Source organism: Heterodontus francisci, chromosome 9, assembly GCF_036365525.1.
Source record: "Heterodontus francisci isolate sHetFra1 chromosome 9, sHetFra1.hap1, whole genome shotgun sequence".
NCBI lineage: Eukaryota > Metazoa > Chordata > Chondrichthyes > Heterodontiformes > Heterodontidae > Heterodontus > Heterodontus francisci.
In genome coordinates, this window is record NC_090379.1 from 34,657,269 (window position 1) to 34,682,110 (window position 24,842).

At 39.2% G+C, this 24,842-nt stretch overlaps 1 protein-coding gene across 1 annotated transcript in view; it reads left to right on the plus strand.

The window, feature by feature from the left end:
- The window catches only part of ppp2r5eb (protein phosphatase 2, regulatory subunit B', epsilon isoform b), a 122,521-nt gene extending 99,316 nt beyond the window's left edge, over window positions 1-23,205 (plus strand). The window contains exons 8-13 of the mRNA XM_068038772.1: window positions 4,271-4,324; window positions 4,420-4,470; window positions 7,727-7,846; window positions 13,338-13,465; window positions 19,718-19,819; window positions 20,702-23,205. Of these exons, the coding sequence (XP_067894873.1) occupies window positions 4,271-4,324; window positions 4,420-4,470; window positions 7,727-7,846; window positions 13,338-13,465; window positions 19,718-19,819; window positions 20,702-20,795 (549 nt within the window). The 3' untranslated portion in view covers window positions 20,796-23,205. The remainder of the gene's footprint in view (window positions 1-4,270; window positions 4,325-4,419; window positions 4,471-7,726; window positions 7,847-13,337; window positions 13,466-19,717; window positions 19,820-20,701) is intronic.
- Window positions 23,206-24,842: the final 1,637 nt, after the last annotated feature.

Below are 24,842 nucleotides of genomic sequence, written 5' to 3' on the forward strand. Positions count from 1 at the left end.
CTGGGTATCATCAGAATGCATGTGGAACCTGATGTGTTTTTGGATGATACCGGCAAGTGGCAGCATGTAGATCAGAAATAGGAAGGGCAAGGTGGGGGGACTCCAGAGGTAACCGTACAAGAGAGGGAAGGGATTCTCTGGCTATGACTGGATAGATAAGAATGGAACCAGGCAACTTGACGATGGAGAAGAGTTGTAGGAGGATTTTGTGGTCAACTATGTTGAAGGCTGCAAACAGGTGGAGAAAAATGAGGAGAGCGAGATTACCACAGTCAGTCACACTGAATTTCATTTGTGATTTTGATGAGAGCTGTTTGAGTGCTGTGGCATGGCAAAAAAATGATTTGGATGGATTCAAACCTGGCGTTGCAGAAGGATGGGCACAAATTTGGGAGGTGACAACATGTTCAAAGACTTTGGAGAGGAAAGGGAACTGTATCATAGTGGTTATATTACTGAACAAGTAATCCAGAGGCCTGGACTAATTAATATAATATAAGCCCACTGACTCCCACAGCTACCTCGACTACACTTCTTCGCACCCTGCCTCCTGTAAGGACTCCATTCCGTTCTCCCAGATTCTCCATCTCCGATGCATCTGCTCTGATGATGCTACCTTCCATGACAGCGCTTCTGATATGTCTTCCTTTTTCCTCAAACGAGGATTTCCCCCCCCCCCCACTGTGGTTGACGGGGCCCTCAACCGTGTCCGGCCCATTACCCGCGACTCTACCCTCACCCCTTCCACTCCCTCCCAGAACCGCGACCGGATTCCCCTTGTCCTCACTTTCCACCCCATCAGCCCCCATATCCAAAGGATCATCCTCCGCCATTTCCGCCACCTCCAGCGTGATGCCACGACCAAACGCATCTTCCCCCCCTTCAACTGTCAGCATTCTGAAGGGATCGTTCCCTCCGTGACACCCTGGTCCACTCCTCCATTACCCCCACTGCCTCATCCCCTTCCCATGCAATTGCAGGAGGTGCAATACCTGTCCATTTACCTCCTCTCTCCTCACTATCCCAGGCCCCAAACACTCCTTTCAGGTGAAGCAGCGATTTACTTGTACTTTCAATGTAGTATACTGTATTCGCTGCTCACACTGTGGTCTCCTCTACACTGGGGGAGACCAAACACAGACTGGGTGACCGCTTTGCGGAACACCTCCGCTCAGTCCGCAAGCAGGACCCCGAGCTTCCGGTTGCTTGCCATTTCAACACTCCTCCCTACTGTGTTGCTCACATCTCTGTCCTGGGTTTGCTGGAGTGTTCCAGTGAACATCAACGCAAGCTTGAGGAAGAGCACCTCATTTACCGATTAGGCACACTACAGCCTGCCAGACTGAACATTGAGTTCAATAATTTCAGAGCATGACAGGTACCCCATTTTACTTTTATTTTCAGTTTTTTTTCTTTTTCCTTTTTTTAATATATATTTTTGTGTTTATTTTATTTTATTTCATAGTTTGTTCAGTTTGCTTACCCACTTTTTTCATGTTTGTACTTGCAGCTGTTCAATTTTCAGTCCATTAACACCCTATCTGTACAAATGCTTTGTCTTTCGACACACCATTAACATATTGTTTGCCTTTGCTGCATGACCTTCTGGTCAGCTATTCTGTGACCTTGTCCTATTTACATCTTCTCCTTTGTTATCTCTTGCCCCACCCCTGCTTTACTTGCTTATAACCTTTTACATTTTTAATATTTGCCAGTTCTGAAGAGGAGTCACTGACCTGAAACATTAACTTTGCTTCTCTCTCCACAGATGCTGCCAGACCTGCTGAGTATTTCTAGTATTTCTTGTTTTTATTTCAGATTTCCAGCATCCGCAGTATTTTGCTTTTATTATAGCCTGGACTAATTATCTGGAGCCATAAGATCAAATTCCAAAAAGAAAAATCAAAATCTGTGCTGTAATGACTGGGCTCAAATTTGTTCTGTCGATGGGGGTCCAGGCAGTGAGCTGGAAGTTGGGGGGAGACCCTGTCTTGCCCTCCGGCAGATACCCGTTGCTCTTTCATGGCGGGCAGGCAATTAACTACCCACCGTCCGGGGTGCCATCCCTTTAAGGGACGAGCTCCTGCCTCCAAGAACTGCTGGCCAATCAGAAGGCTGGCACCTCTGCACTACTGGCAGTGCCGTTAATTGGCCACTTAAAGGCCTCAATTGGCCTGGGGCAGGAAGGCCGTTCATGGCCTTGCCCGCCCTGGACTAAATTGGAAGGCATCAGAAAGACAACAGGCACTCCTTCCCCCTGCCTTCCAACGCAATGTTATGGGTTCCCCAGCCTCCGTTACCGTCCCTAGGGGCCCCATAAAATTCAGCCCTATGATTCTATGGCAGCTAGGAATTTTAGATTCAGTTCATTAAATAAATCTGGAAAAAAAGTAATGGTGACCATGAAACTACAGAATTGTTGTAAAAACTCATCTGGCTTGCTAATGTCCTTTAGGGAAGCAAATCTACTATCCTTTTCACGTCCGGCCTATGTGACTGCAGGCCCACAGCAATGCAGTTAACTCTTAAACCACCCAATTGTCAAGAAAGTGGCTCACTGCTCTATTTTCGAGAGAAATTAGGGACGGGCAATAATTGATGATGCTTGCCCGCATCTGGTGAATAAATTTAAAAAGAAAAGACTAAGTCATAATCTTGAACGGAATCAGTGGCAAGGAAGCAGAACTTATGATGGTTGAGGCAGTGGTTCTGGCCTTTCCCATTTATGCAGCATTTTTCCATGGGACATGAGACGTAAGTGTGAGTAGTCCATGAAATGATGGCTATATGTGCTCTGTTAAAGGAGTGTGCCTAATGCAGTTGGAGGTCTTTCCTCAACAAATTTGTGTTATGCCAGTGGTCGCATACATAAAGATTTCCACTGCAGTATGTTCTGGTCAGTCATTGGGCTGGACTTTTCAGGGGTTGTGGCGGAGGATGTCGGAATGTGCCTCCAGCAGAGGCCCTCGCCGTGGGCCTCGTTCCATTGCCCTATTGATGCTGGTGGCTGGTACTCGCGCGCCTTTGGATCTCTGTCCAGAGATCCGATGCAGGATATTGTTGGGCTGGGGGAAACAGGTAAGTATTTCAGTAGCGGGGGGTGGGGGGGAGCAGGGTCAAACTAATCTGATTGGTGTAGGGGATGGTGGAAAGGGGTGAAGTTAAAAGTTTATGAACTTTTGGCAGCGGGGGGGTGGGGCAATGTCAGGTACACAAGGTAAGTATTTTAGGGAGGGAGAGGGCCAGGAATGATTTGTATGGTTATTGGGTTGGGAGAGAGGCTAGAAACATTTATTTAATTATTTTAAATAAATTTTACATGACTGTCGCTTTAAAAATTTAAATAGCAATGTAGGGCTCAAAGCCCTATGTAGGGCTCTGCAAAGCTCAGCCTGCATGTGTAGGTCACCATTGTTTATGGCCACAGCAACATAAATTTCAGCCCATTGTCTTTTTTATTTTAACCAATTATGAGGCATTTTTGAAATATCATCCATATAATAAACCTGGTCAATGACTTAGTTTAATGAAACGCTAAGGGTTTCCTTTCAAAGTGAACATTTGATTACAAAAGTATTGCTGAAATCATATTAAGCCGACCAGCTATTATAGACAACTGTTCACAGATTTTTCTACTCCTGCAGCACATTTCAGAGACCTGTACACTGCACTTTTACATTTTCTCTTTCACATTTTATGTTTCACCAGGTGGAAATTCTTATAACTCAAGAAAATAATACGAATATCTGCCTTTTACTACTACAGTATCACCATTTACAAGCATGGTTATAGTTAGGTTCGCACAATGAGGGAAGGCTGACAAGTTGTTGTTGACTTCTGGAATGAAAAAAACAAAGCACTTTTATTTTGGAATTTCACTAGGTCTTTCACCATATACAGCCCATTTGTTAGAGTGGACAAATTGCATTATCACCATTGCACCTGCTATAAGTGGTGGGAACTGTATTAGGGGAATAAGAAATAATACCACACTATTCAAGGGCTATGTCTTGCAGAAGAACCATTAGAATCCACTTTAATTTCTCTCCTCCTTTCTGTCTTTTGTAAACTTGAGGATAGATGGGTATTTAAGGTCAAGCCTGATTTCAATTCATCTCAGATTGCCATCTCTTAATTTCTTTGCAGATTGGATGAAAAGAGTAATTGGACCTTTTGGCTCAAATGTAAAAGAAACTGTGAATATTCCTTTTTTTTTAAATGTCCTTTTTTTTTTACGAGTTTTAACAGCCATTTTACTTTTCTTCAACAGTTGGCATATTGCATTGTACAGTTTCTAGAAAAAGATCCAACGTTAACTGAATCGGTAAGTTTCGCTAATGTTTCTCAATTAATACTTTGTTCTAAAGAAAAGTTTAAAGTGGTTTGATCTTACAATATTTGTCCTGTATGCTTCTTCAGGTCGTCAGGGGTTTGCTAAAGTTTTGGCCAAAAACTTGCAGTCAAAAAGAGGTAAGCAAACTGTTTGAACCCACGCTTTCCTGAATATGTGAAAAGGAGGGTTTAGGCTGATCTGATGTAATAATTTATACGTGCGATATACACATTAGGTATTCTTATGCAAAATTTTAATAAAAATAAAACAGTTCTCTGTTCAATCACTCCAGTTGCTTCTATAGCACTCTTATAGCATTCTTAAACACTTAATGCACTGATTCAGAGCATCTTTAGAATTGTGTTATGCATATGTTTCTATTAGTAACTTCAGCATCAGGCAGAATTTTTAGCTTTCTAAGATTAAGCTCCCATTGCAAAGCAATGTATTGGAAAGTTTTAAAATGTAATTTTTTTGATTTTGTAGATCAGCAATAAGAATATGGGAACTAGTAACACTCATAGATATTTATTAAGATCCCACTTACAAAGTATTTACAATCCCATAATCACTAGAGAAAATTAAGTGATCTGAAAAGCCATGGAACAACCACATTCTTGTATCAGTTATGAAGATCTGTTGTGAGCGTACCTACAAGCTAAATACTTGGTTTCCTATATAGTTTGACTACCACCACTTAATGTAATCATACGGGTTTTATGTTTGTACTTTGAAGATTGTTTGTGAGAACGTTCACATTTTTAACTAGCGCTGCTTCTGTAAGAATGGAGACATCATGTAGTCCCCTGGTGGTTGACAGTTACCCCATCAGTAACCCCGCCATTTTTTTCAAATACCATTATTAGGATTGTAATTTCAGCTTCAGTTTGTTGTTCTTAGTAGATTAAAATTTTCATTGTCCTGTATATTGATAGCAACCATTATTGAAGTATTGTCAGGAAAGCTTAACTGATTATAGCCACCAGTAATTTGGCTATAATTTCCATTATTTGGGAATGCAATATGATTAATTGAAATGATTGTTCTGGACTGTCTGCAGCATATTCATAATTCATGCAGGTGAATGAACATTGACCACAATAGTTGAACTGTTGGATAATATCTTGGATGGGAATGAATACAGTATGCAGTTAAATCAGGAAGTGGGAGAATAGCTAGTAGAGAACTGCAGGTTTAAATCAATTAAATTAATATGCACAGTCTCTCATTTCTAATGAAAACCTAATAGTTTGCTAATGACAGAGATTTTGGTATGCTGTGACCAATTTTCATGTGATGTATAAAATGTTCATTTTGTTTCCAAATTTATAATTTTTGAAGTTTTGAAGACTTTAGTTTCTTTTTCCGTAAACTTAAAAGCTTTGCTTCATAGAAACGTTCACATTTTTTTTGTAAAAACTCATGCCATTTCATAGGCTTGTGCCTCTAAAATTATTTTTCTAAGATACACGCATATGTCCTGGTGTCACAACTTCCATCTGTTCCCACTTCCCCATTGCACGGTGAGATCATCTATGTTCTGTGTGTCAGGTATGATTGACGGTCAGTCATCTCTGACACTGAACCAATCATATTCCAGGTTTCCAAGTCAGAATATGGGGACAGGCATTCCTGCTTATTCGGGTCACAGCAGCACCCCAAGACTTTGACAAAATAATGATCCTGGTGAAGTAGTAAGATTACTTATTACTTTTCTTTTCTGCATCACAAGCAGTAGAATTTTCTAAATTAACCATATCTTCGACTATTGAATAAATCAGTTGTAAACAAATCAGATCCTTAGTGTGCTTGGTTTTTTGAGAGACTGTATTTAAACACTCTATTTGTTGCATTATTAAACCATTGTGCGTAAGAAGTGATGGCCAGGTAAAATACATATGCTCAAGTTTACTTGGATTTGAGGAAAACCTGTGAAAGACCCAATTAATAATTGGCAATAAATAATGATGTTTGTTGGAACTTTCAACTCTGACAATAACACAAAATTGGTCTCATGAAATCAGCCACCTGTAATAACCAAACCCACGCATGGTCCTCCTTTCCTTCAACTTCCATAGGGTTGGGTTTATAACAGGTAGCTGATCCACTGCCACCTGCTTCATCCCTCTGCCAAAGTTGGAAGTTCCACCTGTTATTTTGAAAAGCAGACTTTCATTTAAAATTAGTGGAAGCAATATTTAGAGATCCTTTGTGCCAAAATGCATTGTGACCACAGTGTGCTATATCCTTAATTTTCTAATGCGTTGCACTTTTTTAATCTCTGGTTTCAAAATAGTGCAGTTGCGATATTTAAGAGGAATCCAGCACGTTACTGAACTCAACGCTACAGGCCCTTTTTAAAGAAATGCTCTCAAGTGCTTCCACCTTGTGATGAAATACTGATTTTTATATTAGTATAAATTTTTAGATTTCCCAAAAAGTGTAGAATGTGCTTTACATGAGTAATAAAAATGCCAAAAAGGATGACTTTTTTTTTTGTTCTATAATTTTGTTGATACCTAGCTCTTTCATTGACAAAACTAATTGCGATTAAATTAAGGTTAGCCAACAATGTGTGGTGAAGACTGACTAAAGAGACACTGAGATGTGTTGTGAACTTTGCTAGCAAAGTTTCTTATGATTGATATGCTGATTAGCAAAACAGAAAAAATTCTGTTGCTAGTCTATTAGAATGTGATTCCTGAAAACTGAAACATTATCCACAGGCCATCAGCACTTGAGTTAAATTATTGATTTTTAGAAGGAATAAAGTAATATTCTGCAATCATTCGAAGTACTGAATAGAATGAAGACTCAGAGATGTTCTGGGATCCCCAGTGTCTCAGCTGTTACAAGTATGTAGTGGAACTCTGCAGATCAGAAGATCATGGTTTGATCCCTGACCTGTGCTAAGGTAGTAAATCATAGTCTGTGTGGCAGTAAGGGTGCTACTATAATTGGCCTTTGTGCTCCGAGGCTATAATTGGCCTTTGTGCTCCGAGGTTAAATAGGGAAATATCAACCAGTCACTAACCAGTCATTCTTGATGGGAAGCAGATGTTGGGTGAGGGGATGATTAGGCTCCGCATAGTCAAACAATCTGCCAACAACACATGAAGATTGGCCACCTGGGTGAGGTATCAGAGGGTTGATGACACTTGTAGAATGGCACCTTCCAGCAATGGATACTTTCAGGAGGGGCAGACAGGGAGGAAAATTGACTTGAAGAAAAGTTACTAGATTAAAATGTACAAAATTTACAGAAATATTAACATGTTTTGAATTACAAATACATAATTTTAGATGATTTATATTCAGAAAATTGCTAAGCACTAAAATATGGTGTTGTGAAAATGTGATGGAAATTAATGACATTACTTTTTTTTGTACCAGGTCATGTTCCTTGGGGAGTTAGAGGAAATCTTGGATGTTATTGAGCCTTCACAGTTTGTAAAAATTCAGGACCCACTCTTCAAACAAATTTCCAGATGTGTTTCCAGTCCTCATTTCCAGGTAGAAGTTGCTTCTAGTTCCATAGATTAAAACATTATTGCTGGTTGCACACAAAGTGAGGGAGTTTAATGTAAATTACTTTCTGTAAGTACAACAAAAGAAGTGCACTCAGTCTGTTAGTGCAACAGATTAGTTTGCTAAGTGGGGGCTTTTGAGGATAAATGCATGATACCCTCTGCTTTATTTCCATATATATTGGATATTGAAAAAATCCCACTTAGAGCTTCAGAATGAAAACTACAGAATCAGCAGGTTATATTTGCTGCTGGTCGTCTTAGCTCTATTTGTTTGTCTCTTCAAAGTAGTAGTTCTAAAAGAATTTTTGAATAATTTATGCTGATATCAAGTTTAAATTATTGTCAAATTGTAGCCTATACCTTGGTGCATTTCTGATTGAAAATACATAATATGAAGGTGTCAATTAAATACTCATAACTGAGAAAATGAATAGCAATGCCATGTCACCCGGTCTCTGGGCAGTGATATAATTATTGCCAAGAATAACCACATCACTAGAAAAAAAATTAGTCTCAGGAATTTCAGTAACCTTGAGCAAGGTTTTTCCTGAATTGCCTTAGGTAATCCTGAAACCTGCCTTCAGTCCTGTTTGTGCTAGTCTGTTCAATGTTAATACATAATTATTTTTACTTTGTCGCATGGTATACAACAGTTTGAAGGCTCTGACTTTTGTTTTCGGTGGATTAGACTGTGCTTTTGGTGATCTCTCCGTTCAGTTAAGATGGTTGCCTTTATATCAAAATGTCACTGCTCATCCCCATAGCCTGAATTATGCAACTATCATTGGTTTACCACCAGCGTTAAATTAATCAAAATAAATGGGTTGATGCCAATTGGAAAATCCAGTTTTGTTGGCTCCATTCTGTGGCATATGGTCTGCTGGAAAATGAAGGAGAACCCACATGTAAAATGTATCTGTATGAAAATCAATTTTTCAAATGAGAGCTTTAAGAAATGGTGTGTACATTAATCTCAACATCACATTCCTATCTTCATATTGCAATGGAACCTTGATTATTCACAAGAATTTTCATGAATGATGGAAGACGAATAGGAGTCCAGATGCTGATATTTTGTTTCTGAGCTTGGTTCTCTTCCACTGGTTTAAGGATGATTCCTTAACCCCCTCACTATAACACCTCACTTATGAAATGTCTGGTGTTTACTGCCTAGTTTAGGTCTATAAATGAATAAAGCAAAATTGATTTACAATCCAGGTTAAATTTGAGCTTGCTATACCAATTCTCAGTTGGGATACTTATGAACTATTGAGTGAATGAAGTAACTAATTTTGCCAAATTATCAAAGAAGACAGATCACAAATTTTTTTTTTAGATTAGAGATACAGCACTGAAACAGGCCCTTCGGCCCACCGAGTCTATGCCGACCATCAACCACCCATTTATACTAATCCTACACTAATCCCATATTCGTACCACATCCCCACCTATCCCTATACTTCCCTACCACCTACCTATACTAGGGACAATTTATACTGGTCAATTTACCTATCAACCTGCAAGTCTTTGGCATGTGGGAGGAAACCGGAGCACCCGGAGGAAACCCACGCAGACACAGGGAGAACATGCAAACTCCACACAGGCAGTACCCAGAATTGAACCCGGGTCGCTGGAACTGTGAGGCTGCGGTGCTAACCACTGCGCTACTGTGCCGCCCTAATCATGCACTAATGACTATCCATTGGCTACAAAATGACAATTATCACTATTTAAGCACTGAGTATACAGACGATTAATAGAAATAGCAATGGACAGGTTTACCTAGCAATTGTAATAAATAATTGAATTACTTAACAATGATTAACAGAGATGGCAAAGGTAATTAATAGTGTCACTGAACTCAGTATTGTTGGATCACTGATTTATGAAATTATGGTTGAAATCGGCATCCAAAACAAACATACGAATTAGGAGCAGAAGTAGGCCATTCAGCCCCTCTAGCCTGCTCCGCCATTCAATAAGATCTTGGCTGATCTGTTTGTGCCTCAAATTCCACACTCCCATCTACCCCGATAACCTTTGATTCCCTTACCTAACAAGAACCTATCTACCCCGCCTTAAAATTATTTGACCCCGCCTCCACCACCTTCTGAGGCAAAGTATTCAAAAGTCGCACAACAATCAGAGAAAAAAATTCTCATCTATCCTAAAAGGGTGACACCTAATTTTAAAACAGTGCCCCCTAGAATCCCCCACAAGAGGAAACCTCCTTTCCGCATCCACCTTGTCAATTCCATTCAGGATCTTATATACTTCAGTCAAGTCTCCTCTCACTTTTCTAAACTCCTGTGAAAACAAGCCCTGTCTATCCAAACTTTCCTCATAAGACAACCTGCCCATTCAAGGTATCAGTCTCATAAACCTTCTCTGAAACGCCTCCAATGCATTCACATCCTTCCTTAAATAAGGAGACCAAAACTGCACCAGTTTTCGAGATGTGATCTCACCAATGCCCTGTACAACTGAAGCATAACATCTTTGCTTTTATTTTCAATTCCTCTTGTAATAAAGGATAGCATTCCATTAGCCTTCATTATTACTTGCTGTACCAGCAAACTAACTTCTTGTGACTCATGCACTAGAACACCTAAATCCCTCTGCACCTCAGAGTTCTGCAGTAGTTCTCCTTTCAAGTAATACTGTGCTTTTTTTTATTCTTCCTGCCAAAGTGAACGACTTCACATTTTCCCACATTATACTCCATCTGCCAGATTTTTGCCCACTCACTCTATCTATATGGGTCTGCAAGCTCCTTATGTCCTCTTCACAACATACTTTCCTACCTATCTTTGTGTCATCTGCAAATTTAGCTACTATACTCCCCTCAGCTAAGTCACTGATATAAATTGTAAAAGGTTGAGGCCCCAGCACAGACCCCTGCGGGACTCTACTCATCACATCCTGCCAATCAGTAAAGGACTCATTTATGCATACTCTGTTTTCTGCCAGCCAGCCAATCTTCTATCCATGCTAACATGTTACCCACTATACCAAGAACTCCTACTTTTATGTGGCCCCTTGTCAAATGCCTTCTGGAAATCCAAGTATAGTATGTCAATGGGCTCCCCTTTATCCATGGCACATGTTACTCCTTCAAAGAACTCCAATAAATTGGTAAACATGATTTCCCTTTCACAAAGCCATGCTGACTATTCCTGATTACCTTGCGTTTTTCTAAGTGCCCAGCTATAACCTCCTCAATGATCGATTCTAACACCTTCCCCATGACAGATGTCAAGCTAACTGGCTTGTAGTTACCTGTTTTCTGCCTCCCCCCCCCCCCCCCACCCCACCACCCCCCACCTCGCCCTAGCCCCTTCTTGAATAGAGGGATTATATTTGCTATTTTTCAGTCTGATGGAACCTTTCCAGAATCTAGCAAATTTTGAAAAATTAACACCAACGCATCTACTACCTCATTAGCCACCTCTTTTAAGTTCACAGCTCCATCAGTTTGGTCAGTACTGTTTTCCCGGTGATTGTAATTTCAGCAAGTTCCTCTCTTCCTTCCATCTCCTGATTTACAATTATTACTGGAATGTTTTTTGTATCCTCTATAGTGAAGACAGAAGCAAAATATTTGTTCATTTCATCTGCCATTTCCTTATTTATTATCTACTATTAACTCCCCATTCTCACTCTCTAGAAGACCAACGCTCACTTTACTTACTCTTGCCCTTTTTAAATACCTGTAGAAACTCTTGCTATCCATTTTTACATTTCTAGCTAGCTTCCTCTCATACTCTAATTTCTTGCTCCTGATTAACCTTTTTGTCATTCTCTGCTGTTTTTTTATATTCTGACCAATCATCTGACCTGTCACTCATCTTTGTGCAATTATATGCCTTTTCCTTAAATTTGATGCTTTCTTTAACTTCTTTTGTTAACCACGGGTGGTGGGTCTTCCCCTTAGAATTTTTCTTTACAGTAGGAATATACTTCTGAGTATTTTGAAATATCTCCTTGAATGTCTGTCACTGCTTCTCTATACATAAATTCTTGAAATTAATTTAGGGTTAAACTCCTTAGTTATCTATCAAATTAGCAGCATTGGAATAGACCATCTATTGAATAGATTAGTGTCGATATGCGGGTGGTAAACAATGCTTCCGGTGTATTACGACCGAGGCGGGAACAACGTACCGTCAATTCAGTCCCATCACTCCACAGGTCGCAGCATATTATTAAAGTTTTCCCACCCAACCGGAAGACAGCCAAATTAAACGCTCTAGTAACCCCTGGAATACAACAGACCAAACCATGTATCTTTAGACAACACCAAATTAACTATTTATTTAAAAAAACTAAATCTTAAACACTATTCAGATAAACCTATGTCTAAAGACCTTATAACTTCTTATTTTAACCTAACTTCCCCATACACGCACATTCACTCAGAAATCACGGTTAACCAGTTCCTTTTTAAAAAATTATGTTTTAATGAAATAGTCTGTTCTTGATGGACATTCAAAACGCTTTGGCTGCAGCAAGCATCAAACAGCTCCTTTAACGATGAGCACAGCAATAGGTCAACTTGAATTGCAAAATTGACAGTCTCTCAGTCGAAACTTCAGCAATACAGACGGTCTCTTCAAAATCAAAAGGGCTTTTTTTTTCTGGCAATTAACTCAGCCTGTAGCTCCTTGTAAAATTTTTGCTGAGAAAAATAGACAGCTCTTCTCTTCAGTAGCACGCTTTGCTGGAGAATCTCTCAAAACTGGTTTCAGACGGTTTTTACACAGTTAAGTGGAAACATTATACCATGTGACCTCTCTCTCCTGCTGTCACCTAGTTAACAAAATGCAGCTGGCACACTGTGCCTCAGAAATCCAGAAGCTTCTCTCTGTCTTAAAGGTACACTGTTTTAATCCAAGGAGAAATAAATACAAGTCCGTGACGGGTGCTAATATAACCTTATCCTTAATGAGTTGCAGATTTGAACTGATTTTCCTCCTCTGCTGATGATGACAGTAGTGCCTGTTAGAAGTGATTGACACCAAAAGAGGTGAACCTTTGGCACATGTCACCAAATGCCAATTCCTAGGCATGCCAGACTGACTTCCACTCCTTTTAACATTAGTCTTTTTTATGCAGGCATTGCATAGTTATGTAATAAAAGCAAATACTGCAGATGCTGGAAATCTGAAATAAAAACAAAGTGCTGGAAATACTCAGCAGGTCAGGCAGCATCTGTGGAGAGAGAAGCAGAGTTAACGTTTCAGCTCTGTGACCTTTCATCAGAACACACCAAACCTACCTGTTTCAACAGAAAAAATTGTTTTTGTTCTTGACTGATGCATGGGAGGTCACTCAGTAACGAACAAATATAAAATATGTATAGTGGGTCCTCTGCACTAGAGATATTTCTCTTCCTAGTATTTATTCTGCTTTTACAGAACAATAAAAAGGCTTTTTGAAATATTGATGAAAATGTAATTGTTCTTTCTCTTAAGGTGGCTGAGAGGGCGCTTTATTACTGGAACAATGAATACATTATGAGTCTCATAGAAGAGAACTCTGCTGTAATCCTACCCATCATGTTTCCCAGCCTGTACAAAATCTCTAAAGAACACTGGAACCCGTATGTATTTTTTACATTTAAAATGAAAATACCTTTGTTGCCTTTGAGAACTTTATTTTTCTGTGTACTTTCTCTAATTCAATAATTGCTATGTCAAGATTATTCTCTTTTTTGTTCTTGTACCTGAAAGACTGCACCTTCCAATTCCATCGACCTTTTTGACTGCTCACTCTGGCAGAACTCAGTGGTGCTCAACCTTGTGTCTTGGTTTAAACACATGTTAGGATTAAACCCATGCTGGGTCCGTCACCAAGACTGCCTGCTTCTTTGTACCATCGCCCACCTCTGTCTCTATCTCATCTCCATAGTCACCAGAACCCTTTCCCATATCTTCACTTCTCCACTTCCCTCCTTGCTGACTGGCTTCCCCATCTCCACTTTACACAATCTCCACCTCATCCAGAACTGTGCCATCCTGTAGTAAATTCTGCTCAACTATTGCACCACCACCCCACCTCGCACCCCCCATTCCAGGTCAGTTGCACCTAGCTCTCCCCACTCTACAGCATATCGATTACAATTTCCTCACTTATGAATTCTTCATTGGACTTGTACCAATAAAACTTGGCAGCCGTTTCCAAATCTATATCACAGGTTGCATTTTGTGCTGTTCTAACTCCAGTCTATTGTGTTTCCCTTTCCTTTACGCCACCAGCAGTTCAAGAGCCTGCAAGCCATCGTTTCCTCCCCACACTCTGCACCTTCCTTCTCAAACCCATCTGTTATGTGATTGCCTTTAAGAGTAACTTACTTTTAAGATCTTAGTATGCTAATGAGCTACATGCAGGATGTAGTTATGTGACTACATGCAAGCTGTAAAAATAATGATTGCAATTGGAAATGAGGGATTGCACAGAATAAGCACCTCTGGATTATCTGAACAGGGCCAGAAAGGTCCCGCTAAGATATGGAAAGTGCTGGAAGATCAGCTCAGACTAAGTGAATTTTCAAATTGGTGTGCTACTGGAATTGATGTGCGACAGGAATCAAGAGACCAGTTCATAAGCAAATGCCGCAATAAGGGCAGCAAATGCGATTTCTCAGAAACTGGGCTGCTAGAGCTGGTGATTCTATCAACACCCATTGAAGCATTCCAGAAAGACCTCTTAGGGGAAAAAGAAAGGTCACAGCATCGATGAACGGCAGGAAGTACGAAGCCATTGTAGCTAGACGACAGCACCGACGAGCACCAGGTGCAGCCAACAGTATGGCACCATAACCAGGTCGAAAAGAGCAAGCAAGCTGTTTGGTGACTGCGGTCTGTCCCACTCGCAGCGAAATTGCCCTGCATTTCGAGATCTGTGCAAGGCATACGGTGTAAAAGGATACTGGGCCCGCCTAAGCAGGAATTCTGGTTCGAAAGACGCAGCCAGAAGCCATGGTCAGACACGAGCTCATAGAAGACAGGTGTAGGAACAGTGCAATATGCATAAATGCAAGCCAATTCATGAGGTCCACAGCAAAACAGACCTGGAACAAGACCCAGGTAGGAGCAATTCTCAGTCAGAAGACAAGCAAGCATTCCACATTAATTGGTACATTAACATTGCGATGCAAATATGGCAAGTCGGCTTCGAAACCACAAACGTTCTACCTAGTAGACACGAATGGACCAGCAGTGGCAGGACTGCCAGTATGCAAGGATCTCAGCATCATAACTATCCACGAGGACAACGCCAAGGAGAAAACTCCAAGGACTGAAACCAGCTCGCAGACTCCGACTAGCGCCAAACTGCAGTCTGGAAACCCAGCAACAGCACAACTATGCCACGCCTTCATTTCTGCTCTATAGAGAACCGCCAGCACAACGAGCCAGAATGGACAGGTATCTCCATGAGACCCTTACCCCCAAAAAGTCCTCGACCTTGAGCCCCAAGTCTTCAGAAGCGGAAGATGAGGAGAGGTGAAGGACGCATAATGTCGTGAAGACGCAGAGGAGGAATGAGTTGAAGCAATGTCTATTGGCTCTTCGAGATGAGGTGCCGGAACTTTCCAAGAATGAGACGTCCTAAAAGGTGGTCATCTTGAGAAAAGCAACAGAGTATGTTAGCAGGCTGAAGGCAGAGCAACAGAGACTGAGTGCAGAGAGGGAGAAACTTCAGAAAGAACAGCAACAGATGTGACGCAAAGTCCCTGAGCATGAATTGTCTAACGACCAAGCCAACCTATGGACTTTTGAGCGACTATTCTTGTAAAGTTCATAATCTCCAGCCATGTGTAAATAATTTTGATATCTAATTTTGTGTATCTTACTTTTGGCTTACAAGGCTTATCTTTGGAAAGAAGGGGGATGTTGTCTTTAAGAGTAATGTACCTTTAAGATCTTAGTATGATAATGAACTATGTGCCAGGATGTAGTCATGTGACGACATGCCACTCCCACTCTACTGTAACACCAAGAGGCAAGACCTGCAAATAGATAGTTCTGTACTGCATATAGTTAGCTGTTCAGTAAACCTTTTTGAGATCTTCAAACAATCTGAACTCCAGGCATCTCATTTTATGCAGAATCAGACAACAGAAAAGAAGCATCGCATTTCACCATTCACCTTACTTCATTTCATCCCTCCTTCAAAGGCTCTTCAAATCTTGCCCTTTTGATCACATCTTCCCAGCTGGTTCATCCAACTCCTGCTCATTATCTGACGCCCCAGTGAAGCACCATAGGATATTTCATTGCAATAAAGTTGTATTGTTCAAGTTGGAGGTGATCAGGTCATTAAAATGATTTAATTGAGGATTTATTTCCGACGCAGACACGGTGGGCTGAATGGCCTCTTTCTGTGCCATAACTTTTCTATGGTTTTCTATTATTGAATAAAATCAGGGAGTGAAATGTATTGACACATTTTTAAACTATAGCTGCTTTTGGTCATTGCTTATTTATTTATACAGATCACAAAATCATTATTTGAGTTTCTTACTTAATCCGGTTAAGGTTATAGTAGGTCATAGGATGTCTAAAAAGTAATAATTTCCTTCTCCCCCTGAAGAGATTCACTTGCATGCTTGGGTGATTCAAAAGGTGCGATAGTGTAAATGAAATCTAACTCTTCCTGATTTATAGTGTAAATACGTATTAAACCAGCAGGGGATAAAGGCTTTGATAACTCCATGCATGCATCTAGCTGCGTGCTGAAACGCTCACATTTTCTAAAGTTTGAAGAAGCAATGGCCCAGATAAGTGCTAACAAACTGGCACAAGAGGGTGAGAGTCCGAGGAACAGACATAGTGGTGGCTCGGTTTTGAGTGATAATGACGTGAGATTATCCTTCAGAAACAGCACCCTCTATAGGGTGATATTTCTTCTGTTCCACTTTGAATAGTTATGTCATGACTTTTATTTACTTTACACCTTGCATTTCATGGAATTGCTCTTGGATTTGAACAATGAGCACACACTTTTATGATTTGAGAAAATGTTTAATTGAAGTTAAGGCAGGGAGGAAAATGGTTATTTTTTTTTCTAGTACCAAACAAAAATGGTTGGTATAAACAATCTTTAGCAACACATTATTTCCAATGTACTGAAAAATGATACCCTAAGGTTGTTTTTCTATACAGGCATCTTCTATTTTTAAATTTTGTTCGTAGCACATCTTAAAAATACAGTGTCAGAGAGGAACTGATAACAATACATTTATTCTTTGGTTTTATTTAGTCCCAAGATATCTTGGCTTTGTACTTATGAGCACAATCTGATGGCTTGATTACAGAATTACAGAATCGTTACAGTGCAGAAGGAGGCCATTCGTCCCATTGTGTCCGCACTGGCTCTCTGAAAGAGCAGTTCCCTCAGTTCCATTCCCCCACCTTCTCCCCGTAACCCTGCACATTCTTCCTTTTCATATTCCCTTTTGAATTCTTCAATTGAACCTGCCTCCACCGCGTTCTCAGGCAGTGCATTCCAGACCTTAACCACTCGCTGCGTGAAAAAGTTTTTCCTCATGTCACTTTTGCTTCTCTTACCAAATACTTTAAATCTGTGCCCTCGCATTCTCGATCCTTTCACGGGTGTGAACAGTTTCTCTCTATCTACTCCGTCCAGACCCCTCAAGATTTTGAATACCTCTATCAAATCACCTCACCGCCTTCTCTCCTCCAAGGAAAACAGTTCTAACTTCTCCAATCTATCTTCATAACTGAAATTCCTCATCCCTGGAACCATTCTCGTGAATCTTTTCTACACTCTCTCCAATGCCCTGACGTCTTTCCCGAAGTGCGGCGCCCAGATCTGGACGCAATACTCCAACTGAGGCCGAACTAATGTCTTATACAAGTTCAACATAACTTCCTTGCTCTTGTACTCTATGCCTCTATTAATAAAACCCAGAATACTGTCTGCTTTATTAAACACTCTCTCAACCAGTCCTCCCACCTTCAAGGACTTCTGCACGCATACACCTAGGTCTCCCTGCTCCTTTAGAATTTTACCCTTTATTTTATCTTGTCTCTCCATGTCCTACCAAAATGAATCACTTCACATTTCTCTGTATTGAAATTCATCTGCCACCTGTTCACCCATTCCACCAACCTGTCTGTCTTTTTGAAGTTCTACACTGTCCTCCTCATGGTTCACAATGCTTCCAAGTTTCGTATCATCTGCAAACCTTGAAATTGTGCCTTGTACACCAAGCTCTAGGTCATTAATATACATCAGGAAAAGCAAGGGTCCCACCACTGATCCCTATGGAACTCCACTGTAAACCTTACTCCAGCCAGAAAAAACATCCATTAAGCTCTACTTTTTGTTTCCTGTCACTCAGCCAATTTTGTATCCATGTTGCTACTGTCCTTTTTATTCCATGAGCTACAAATTTGCTCACAAGTCTGTGGTGTGGCACTGTTTCGAATGCCTTTTGAAAGTCCATGTACACCACATCAACAGCATTGCCCTCATCAGCCCTCTCTGTTACATCCTCAAAAAACTCCAGCAAGTTAGCTAAACATGATTTTCCCATAAGAAATCCATGCTGGCTTTCCTTAATTATCTTGCATTTGTCCATGTGTCTATTTGTCCCGAATTATTTTTTCTAGATGTTTTTCCACCACCGAAGTTAAACTGACTGACCTGTCGTTGCTGGGCTTATCTTTACACCCTTTTTTTCTTCATCTTAATTTCTACCTCTTTTTGTTATCCAGGGTGCTCTGGATTTGTTTACTGTTTGAAATTGTATACACATCACTAGTCATATTTTCTGGTAATCAACTTTGGGATTTGTCAATATTCCTTCAATACTGTAGTAGCCATGTGTTTTTCTGACAGATTTTTTTAAATTGTGAAGCGTTTATAGACGCTTTAAAAATACATTTCATGCATACATGGTAACTTGGTCAAACCTGTTTTCTAAGCATTGTTCTGTTTTGTGCAAGGCAATTGTAGCTTTGGTCTACAATGTACTGAAAGCTTTTATGGAAATGAACAGCCCCTTATTTGATGTGTAACGTTTACAATTCTCCAGTCCTCTGGCACCACCCCTGAGTCTGAGGAAGACTGAATAATTATGACCAGTGCCTCTGCAATTTCCACCTTCACTTCCCTCAGTATTCTTGGATGCATCTCATCCAGCCCTGGTGCTTTATCCACTTTAAGTACAGATAGCCTATCTTAAACTTCCTCTTTATCAATTTTAAATCCTTCTAGTGTCTGACTTGCCGCCTCTTTCAACAATGCCTGGGTTGCATCATCTTCCTTGGTAAAGACAGATGCAAAGTATTCACTTAATACCTCAGTAGTGCCCTCTGCCTCCATGTGTAAATCCCCTTTCTGGTTTCTAATCGGCCTCACTCCTCCTTTTACCACCCTTTTGCTATTTATATGCAGATAGAAAACTTTGGGATTTCTTTTAATGCTAGCTGCCAGTCTCTCTTCATGCTCTCTCTTCGTTTCTCTTATTTGCTTTTTCACTTCTCCTCTGGACCTTCTATATTCAGCCTGGTTGTCAATAGTATTTTCTACCTGGCATCTGTCATAAGCACACTTTTTCTTCTTTATCTTAATTTCTACCTCTTTTGTTATCCAGGGAGCTCTGGATTTGTTTACTCTTCGAACTTGTATACACATCACTAGTCATATTTTCTGGTAATCAACAGTTGGGATTTATCAATATTCCTTCAATACTGAAGTAACAATGAGTTTTTCTGACATTTTTTAAATTGCGGAGCGTTTATAGATGCTTTAAAAGTACATTTCCTGCATACATGGTAACTTGGTCAAACTTGTTTTCTAAGCATTGTTCTGTTTTGTGCAGGGCAATTGTAGCTTTAGTCTACAATGTACTGAAAGCTTTTATGGAAATGAACAGCCCTTTATTTGATGAGCTGACAGCAACTTACAAGTCAGATCGCCAAAGGTAAGATATTTTAGTGCCTTTAATTGGGCTTATTAATAGATTAATGATGGTTGAATGTAGGATTTACTTGATGATTCTAAGCTTAATTTAAGCTCACAAAGCTTCTGCCTGCATAGATTTATGTGTTTTAGTGCTACAGTGAGGCACAGTTATAGTGTAGATTTAATCAAAAATCATCGTGACATCTCTCTGACAGGAAGAGTGTGGAAAATAATTAATAGAATCAGGAAAAGTGCAACAGCACGAAGGTAAAAAAAAAACATGTATCGGGCACTTATTGTCTTCTAATGGCACATACACACTGATGGAATAATAGGTGTTGTAATACATTCTCATGTATAATTGCAGTCCACTTTAGAGACCCAATGAAAATAAACATTGAAACTTAATTTTATTCAACTCTAATAAGACACATGACTTGTTTCCCTTCTCCACCGTCCCCACCCCAAAGAACCGAACAGTAAAAATAGTCAAGAAAAGGGTGAAGAGGTTTGATAGCCTTCATTTTCTTTGATCTTGAGTTTTGACTGCTGCTACCACGATGCCTCTTCAATTTTAAAAGGATGAAGCTATCTTTTGCTTACTTCCCCTGGGTGGTGCCAGTTCCACTCGGCAGTCACCTCGCAAGAAGCTTTGCTCTGTGAGTCAAAACTGCCAACTTTCACCCAGTTTTGACAGCCAGGTTCAAATGGGCATTACATCTAAGAGGGAAGTAATAATTCTGTGTTTAGAGTCTACCATACTACCCATAAAAGTGATTGAGCTCCAATAGTGGTTTATTTTTCAAATATTTGCTACTGTAGATTATGAAATAAAATAGTAACTTGCAGAAGGAGATTGCGCTCATAACATGGTCCTATTTTTTAAAAAAATGTTTTTCAGGGAAAAGAAAAAGGAAAAGGAGCGAGAAGAACTTTGGAAAAAGTTGACTGCTCTTGAAATAAAGAAAAGTGTGAGAAAAGGGATTCCAACTTAAAGAAACATGGTGCTAATATTCCCATGGTATAATTTATGTAGTAAGAGGTGGAGCAACAGTTTTCTGTATTGTGCTACTTACTTTATAGTAGATTTTACATCTGTTTCATTATCAATGACAGTCGGTTCTGTAACAGTACTGTATATAACTTCTCTTCACGTTTAAATGATATGTCAAAAGGAAGGGCGTCAGTCCAAAACATGTACAGTAGATGGATGTCTGAGAGCTCTTCTATAAATGTAGTCATTGTTTTAACTTTTTTTTCCAAAAAAAAGAAAAAAAATTAAAATCCCTATGGGTGGCACAGAAACTCCAAGAAGATTGCTACATCAGAATACCTGGATCTAGAGTTCCCTACTTGTTGGTGGCAGACTGCAAGCAAAATATATTTTTAGACTGGAGATCGTGTTCCTGCTTGACCCTGTGACTTTGCTGCATTTTAATTTATAGTTAAGGAGAAGTTATTTCTTACAAGTTTGTGGAAGTTTTGTTTTTAATTTGGTGGTTTTAAACCTATTGTGGTGTTAAAATACCTCTTTATACACAGCACACTGGTTGTGTAAGGGTAATGTCCATATGCATTAAGATGCAGTTAATAAGTTTTGTATTGGTAGAAGTGTATTAAAGTGCACTCCCTGCAGATACACTAGCAGTACTGTACATTAGAGTAAGTATCTGTTAAAGATACATAATTGTTTTGATGGGATACAAGAGAAAACCAATGACTAGCCAAAGTGTAAGTTGGTTGTACAAGGTCTTGTTCATAGGCAGTATAAGCTACATATCCTTCTATTACCTGCTGTATTTCACATTTGCACCACACAAAAATTAATTCATGCAAATAGCTTTAACTTGAAGGTTCCTGTAGAGAAATGCACACCCTACCTAACTCCATGCATAGAATATAGTTAAGTGCATTATACATTGTGTGTATGAGTTTGCTTGTTTTGGTGTATGGTCAGTGTGGCAAGACACGAGACTAACATTGTTGTGATTGTGTCCATGACTGCTTTAATGTGTGGGGTCATCAACACCATACACACCTCAACATTCTTAATGCAGCAGTAGGGAAATAAGTCATAATGTCTTATGGCATAGTATGCACTGTATTGATCCAGTTGGAATGTTACAGTACCAGTGTTATATTGCTCTGTGTGTTACACCACTATGTTGATAAAACAGCTTTTATCCCACCAGGTGTGGGAAAATGTATGGTATAAAACTTTCTTTTTAAAAAAAACATTTTTTGTAGTTTTTAAATTTACTGCAGATTAGACATACATATCATCTTGCACTGTTCTCAACCTTTTAAGAAAACTAACTTCACACTTCAAAAAAAATTTAAATTACCATTAAGTTTCATTGGTTGTCCTCAATCTTTTTGCTCTTGAAACTGTTGGAATATCAGTATAGAATCTAATCAGAAGCTGTCCCTTTTAAATCAGACAGCAAACAGAATTTGTAAATTTGACTTCTTTCAGCTTTGAAAAAGGGCTGGGGTGGGCCAAACAAGTTACTGTCTCATCAAGAAATATGTGCTGTTAATCACTTGTTGGTTCAAGTACTGATGCAAGATATTTGCACTCCGCTAGAACCGGTTTCTATACAGTGGATGCTGTACTTCAGAACTGCACCTTTGAAGGTGCTAAAGTAACTTGCGAACTGATGTGGGTATGCTACATATGAATCTTTGTTTTTTGGGTGATAGGCTAAAGCAAAACATTATCTTAAGTAGAAATAAGATATATTTCAGGGATGAGTAGGGCTTGAAAAAAATATATTACAACTTTTTTTATATAAAAGTTGACCAGTAAAACACAAGTTAAGACGGTCTTAAATGGACTCCACTGTACTTTCAAAAATACTAAATGGTGAATGTGATACACTCTAGTCAGTAAATAGTCAATAACCTCCTTCGTTTAAGCAACTAAACTGTTGCTTACTGTGCACATTGGTAGTATATGATGGTTTTTATATCAACACAAAGCAGTTACTGTATTTCATGACAGATTACTGTGTGAACACTCTTAGGTTCACTTTTTGACCACATACTGTAAATAGGCTGTAATCAGAAGCTCATGTATTGACTAAGGAGTTTTAAAATACAAATCTTACCAATGAATTTCTTGTGTTACCTTCTTTATCATACACGGAAAAACAATGTTACGCACTTAGTATTCTTTGTATGGAAAGTGCACTTGAGATTTTTCCATGTCTTTTTCTGTCAGACGTATTACTAAAATCCTGACTCTGTAAGTTATGTACATTGTTGCATAATTGTACAGTAATGAATCAAATACATTCTGTAAATTATGTTCTTAAAACTGAGATTAACCTTCTTGCTTTGTCAAAAACATTGATTCAAAAAGTATTTTCGACAAAGTGGCATTGCATTAAACATAAAATGTTAGCACCTTGTATCAGTTTATGTTAAGCTGCTGTTCTCATCTAAGATCAATTCAAAAGCACTCTGCACAAATACTAGGTATATATTTTCAGGGTGCCACTTACATCAATGACAGGCTTGAGTCAGATTTTAAAAAATCAAATATTGAAATGCAAATCCAAGTAGTTTGTTCTGTTACTTGTTGCAAGATCTTCTATGTGTCTCATACCTATGTTCCTTACTAAAGAATTAGTTGAAAATGAATTGCTTCAATCCTGGAGCCTATTTATAAGCAAAACAGCCATCCATATATACAGAAAACTGAAAGTGGGTACTTCCTCGTATAAATGCTAAAGAACTGATGACATAAATACTCCTCAAAGAAAACTAAATGACATGAAACATGGCATGTTGAGGAATAATTTTGTGAAATTACACCAAAAACCGTATGAACAAATGTAAATTTTTAAAACTTAATTATATAACATTAGCGGCGCAGTGGTTAGCACCGCAGCCTCACAGCTCCAGCGACCCGGGTTCAGTTCTGGGTACTGCCTGTGTGGAGTTTGCAAGTTCTCCCTGTGTTTGCGTGGGTTTCCTCCGGGTGCTCCGTTTTCCTCCCACATGCCAAAGACTTGCAGGTTGATAGGTAAATTGGCCATTATAAATTGCCCCTAGTATAGGTAGGTGGTAGAGAAATAGAGGGATAGGTGGGGATGTGGTAGGAATATGGAATTAGTGTAGGATTAGTATATATGGGTGGTTGATGGCACAGACTCGGTGGGCTGAAGGGCCTGTTTCAGTGCTGTATCTCTAAACTAAAAAAACTAAACTAAACTATATAAATTAATTTAAGGTTATGGTGATCTCACTGGGCTGGAAATAACATTTTGCAAAACTGAAATGGATGAAACTCTCAAAACTAAAAAGCAATTTGTTTTTCATTTTAATGACAAATTTTCTAAATAGGTCAACTTTGTTCATGGCTGCAAAACGCTTCAGTTGAGGCTTGATATTCTATTACTAAAATCTTATTTTGAATTTTTGAAAGAACAATAGGTTTTTCACTGGAAAAGGAGTATTGGGCTTTACAGATGGTTAATAAACTTAAATCTGTAGTCTATATGCATCTAGTTCTAAAGCTGCCTTTTATTAAACACTTCTAATGAGGAACAAATATTAAACATTAGTAACCTTTAGTCTTATAAGGTACGACTTAAATATGCAACAATTGTGGTGGGGCTGTTTTATAGCAGTCAGGAGAGTTGTATAAATTGTCGTCAGTTTTGTGATCAAAATTTGTTTAGGTTTCTACAAAGCTGTACTGGGAAAACACTCATAATAGTGCTATTCTATAAATACTAATTTGTTATCTAAAATGTTTTTAAAAAATAAAATTGAGCGAATTTTAATCCAACTTCCCTATTATAATGCCTAGAGCCTTTTAACAATTAATAGTAATGGAGCAACTTTTCTGTGAACTTGGTTTAAAAACACTTGCATGAGTTCTTTGTGCAAAATGATTGCTGACTTGATGCATATACAGCCCAAATACTCAAAAACCTTCACAAATCCTAGACCAAGATTCAAATGCAAGAATGGTGCAAATTCTGGTAGGTACAAAACTACATATGAAGCAAGAATCAGAATGTGACAGCACA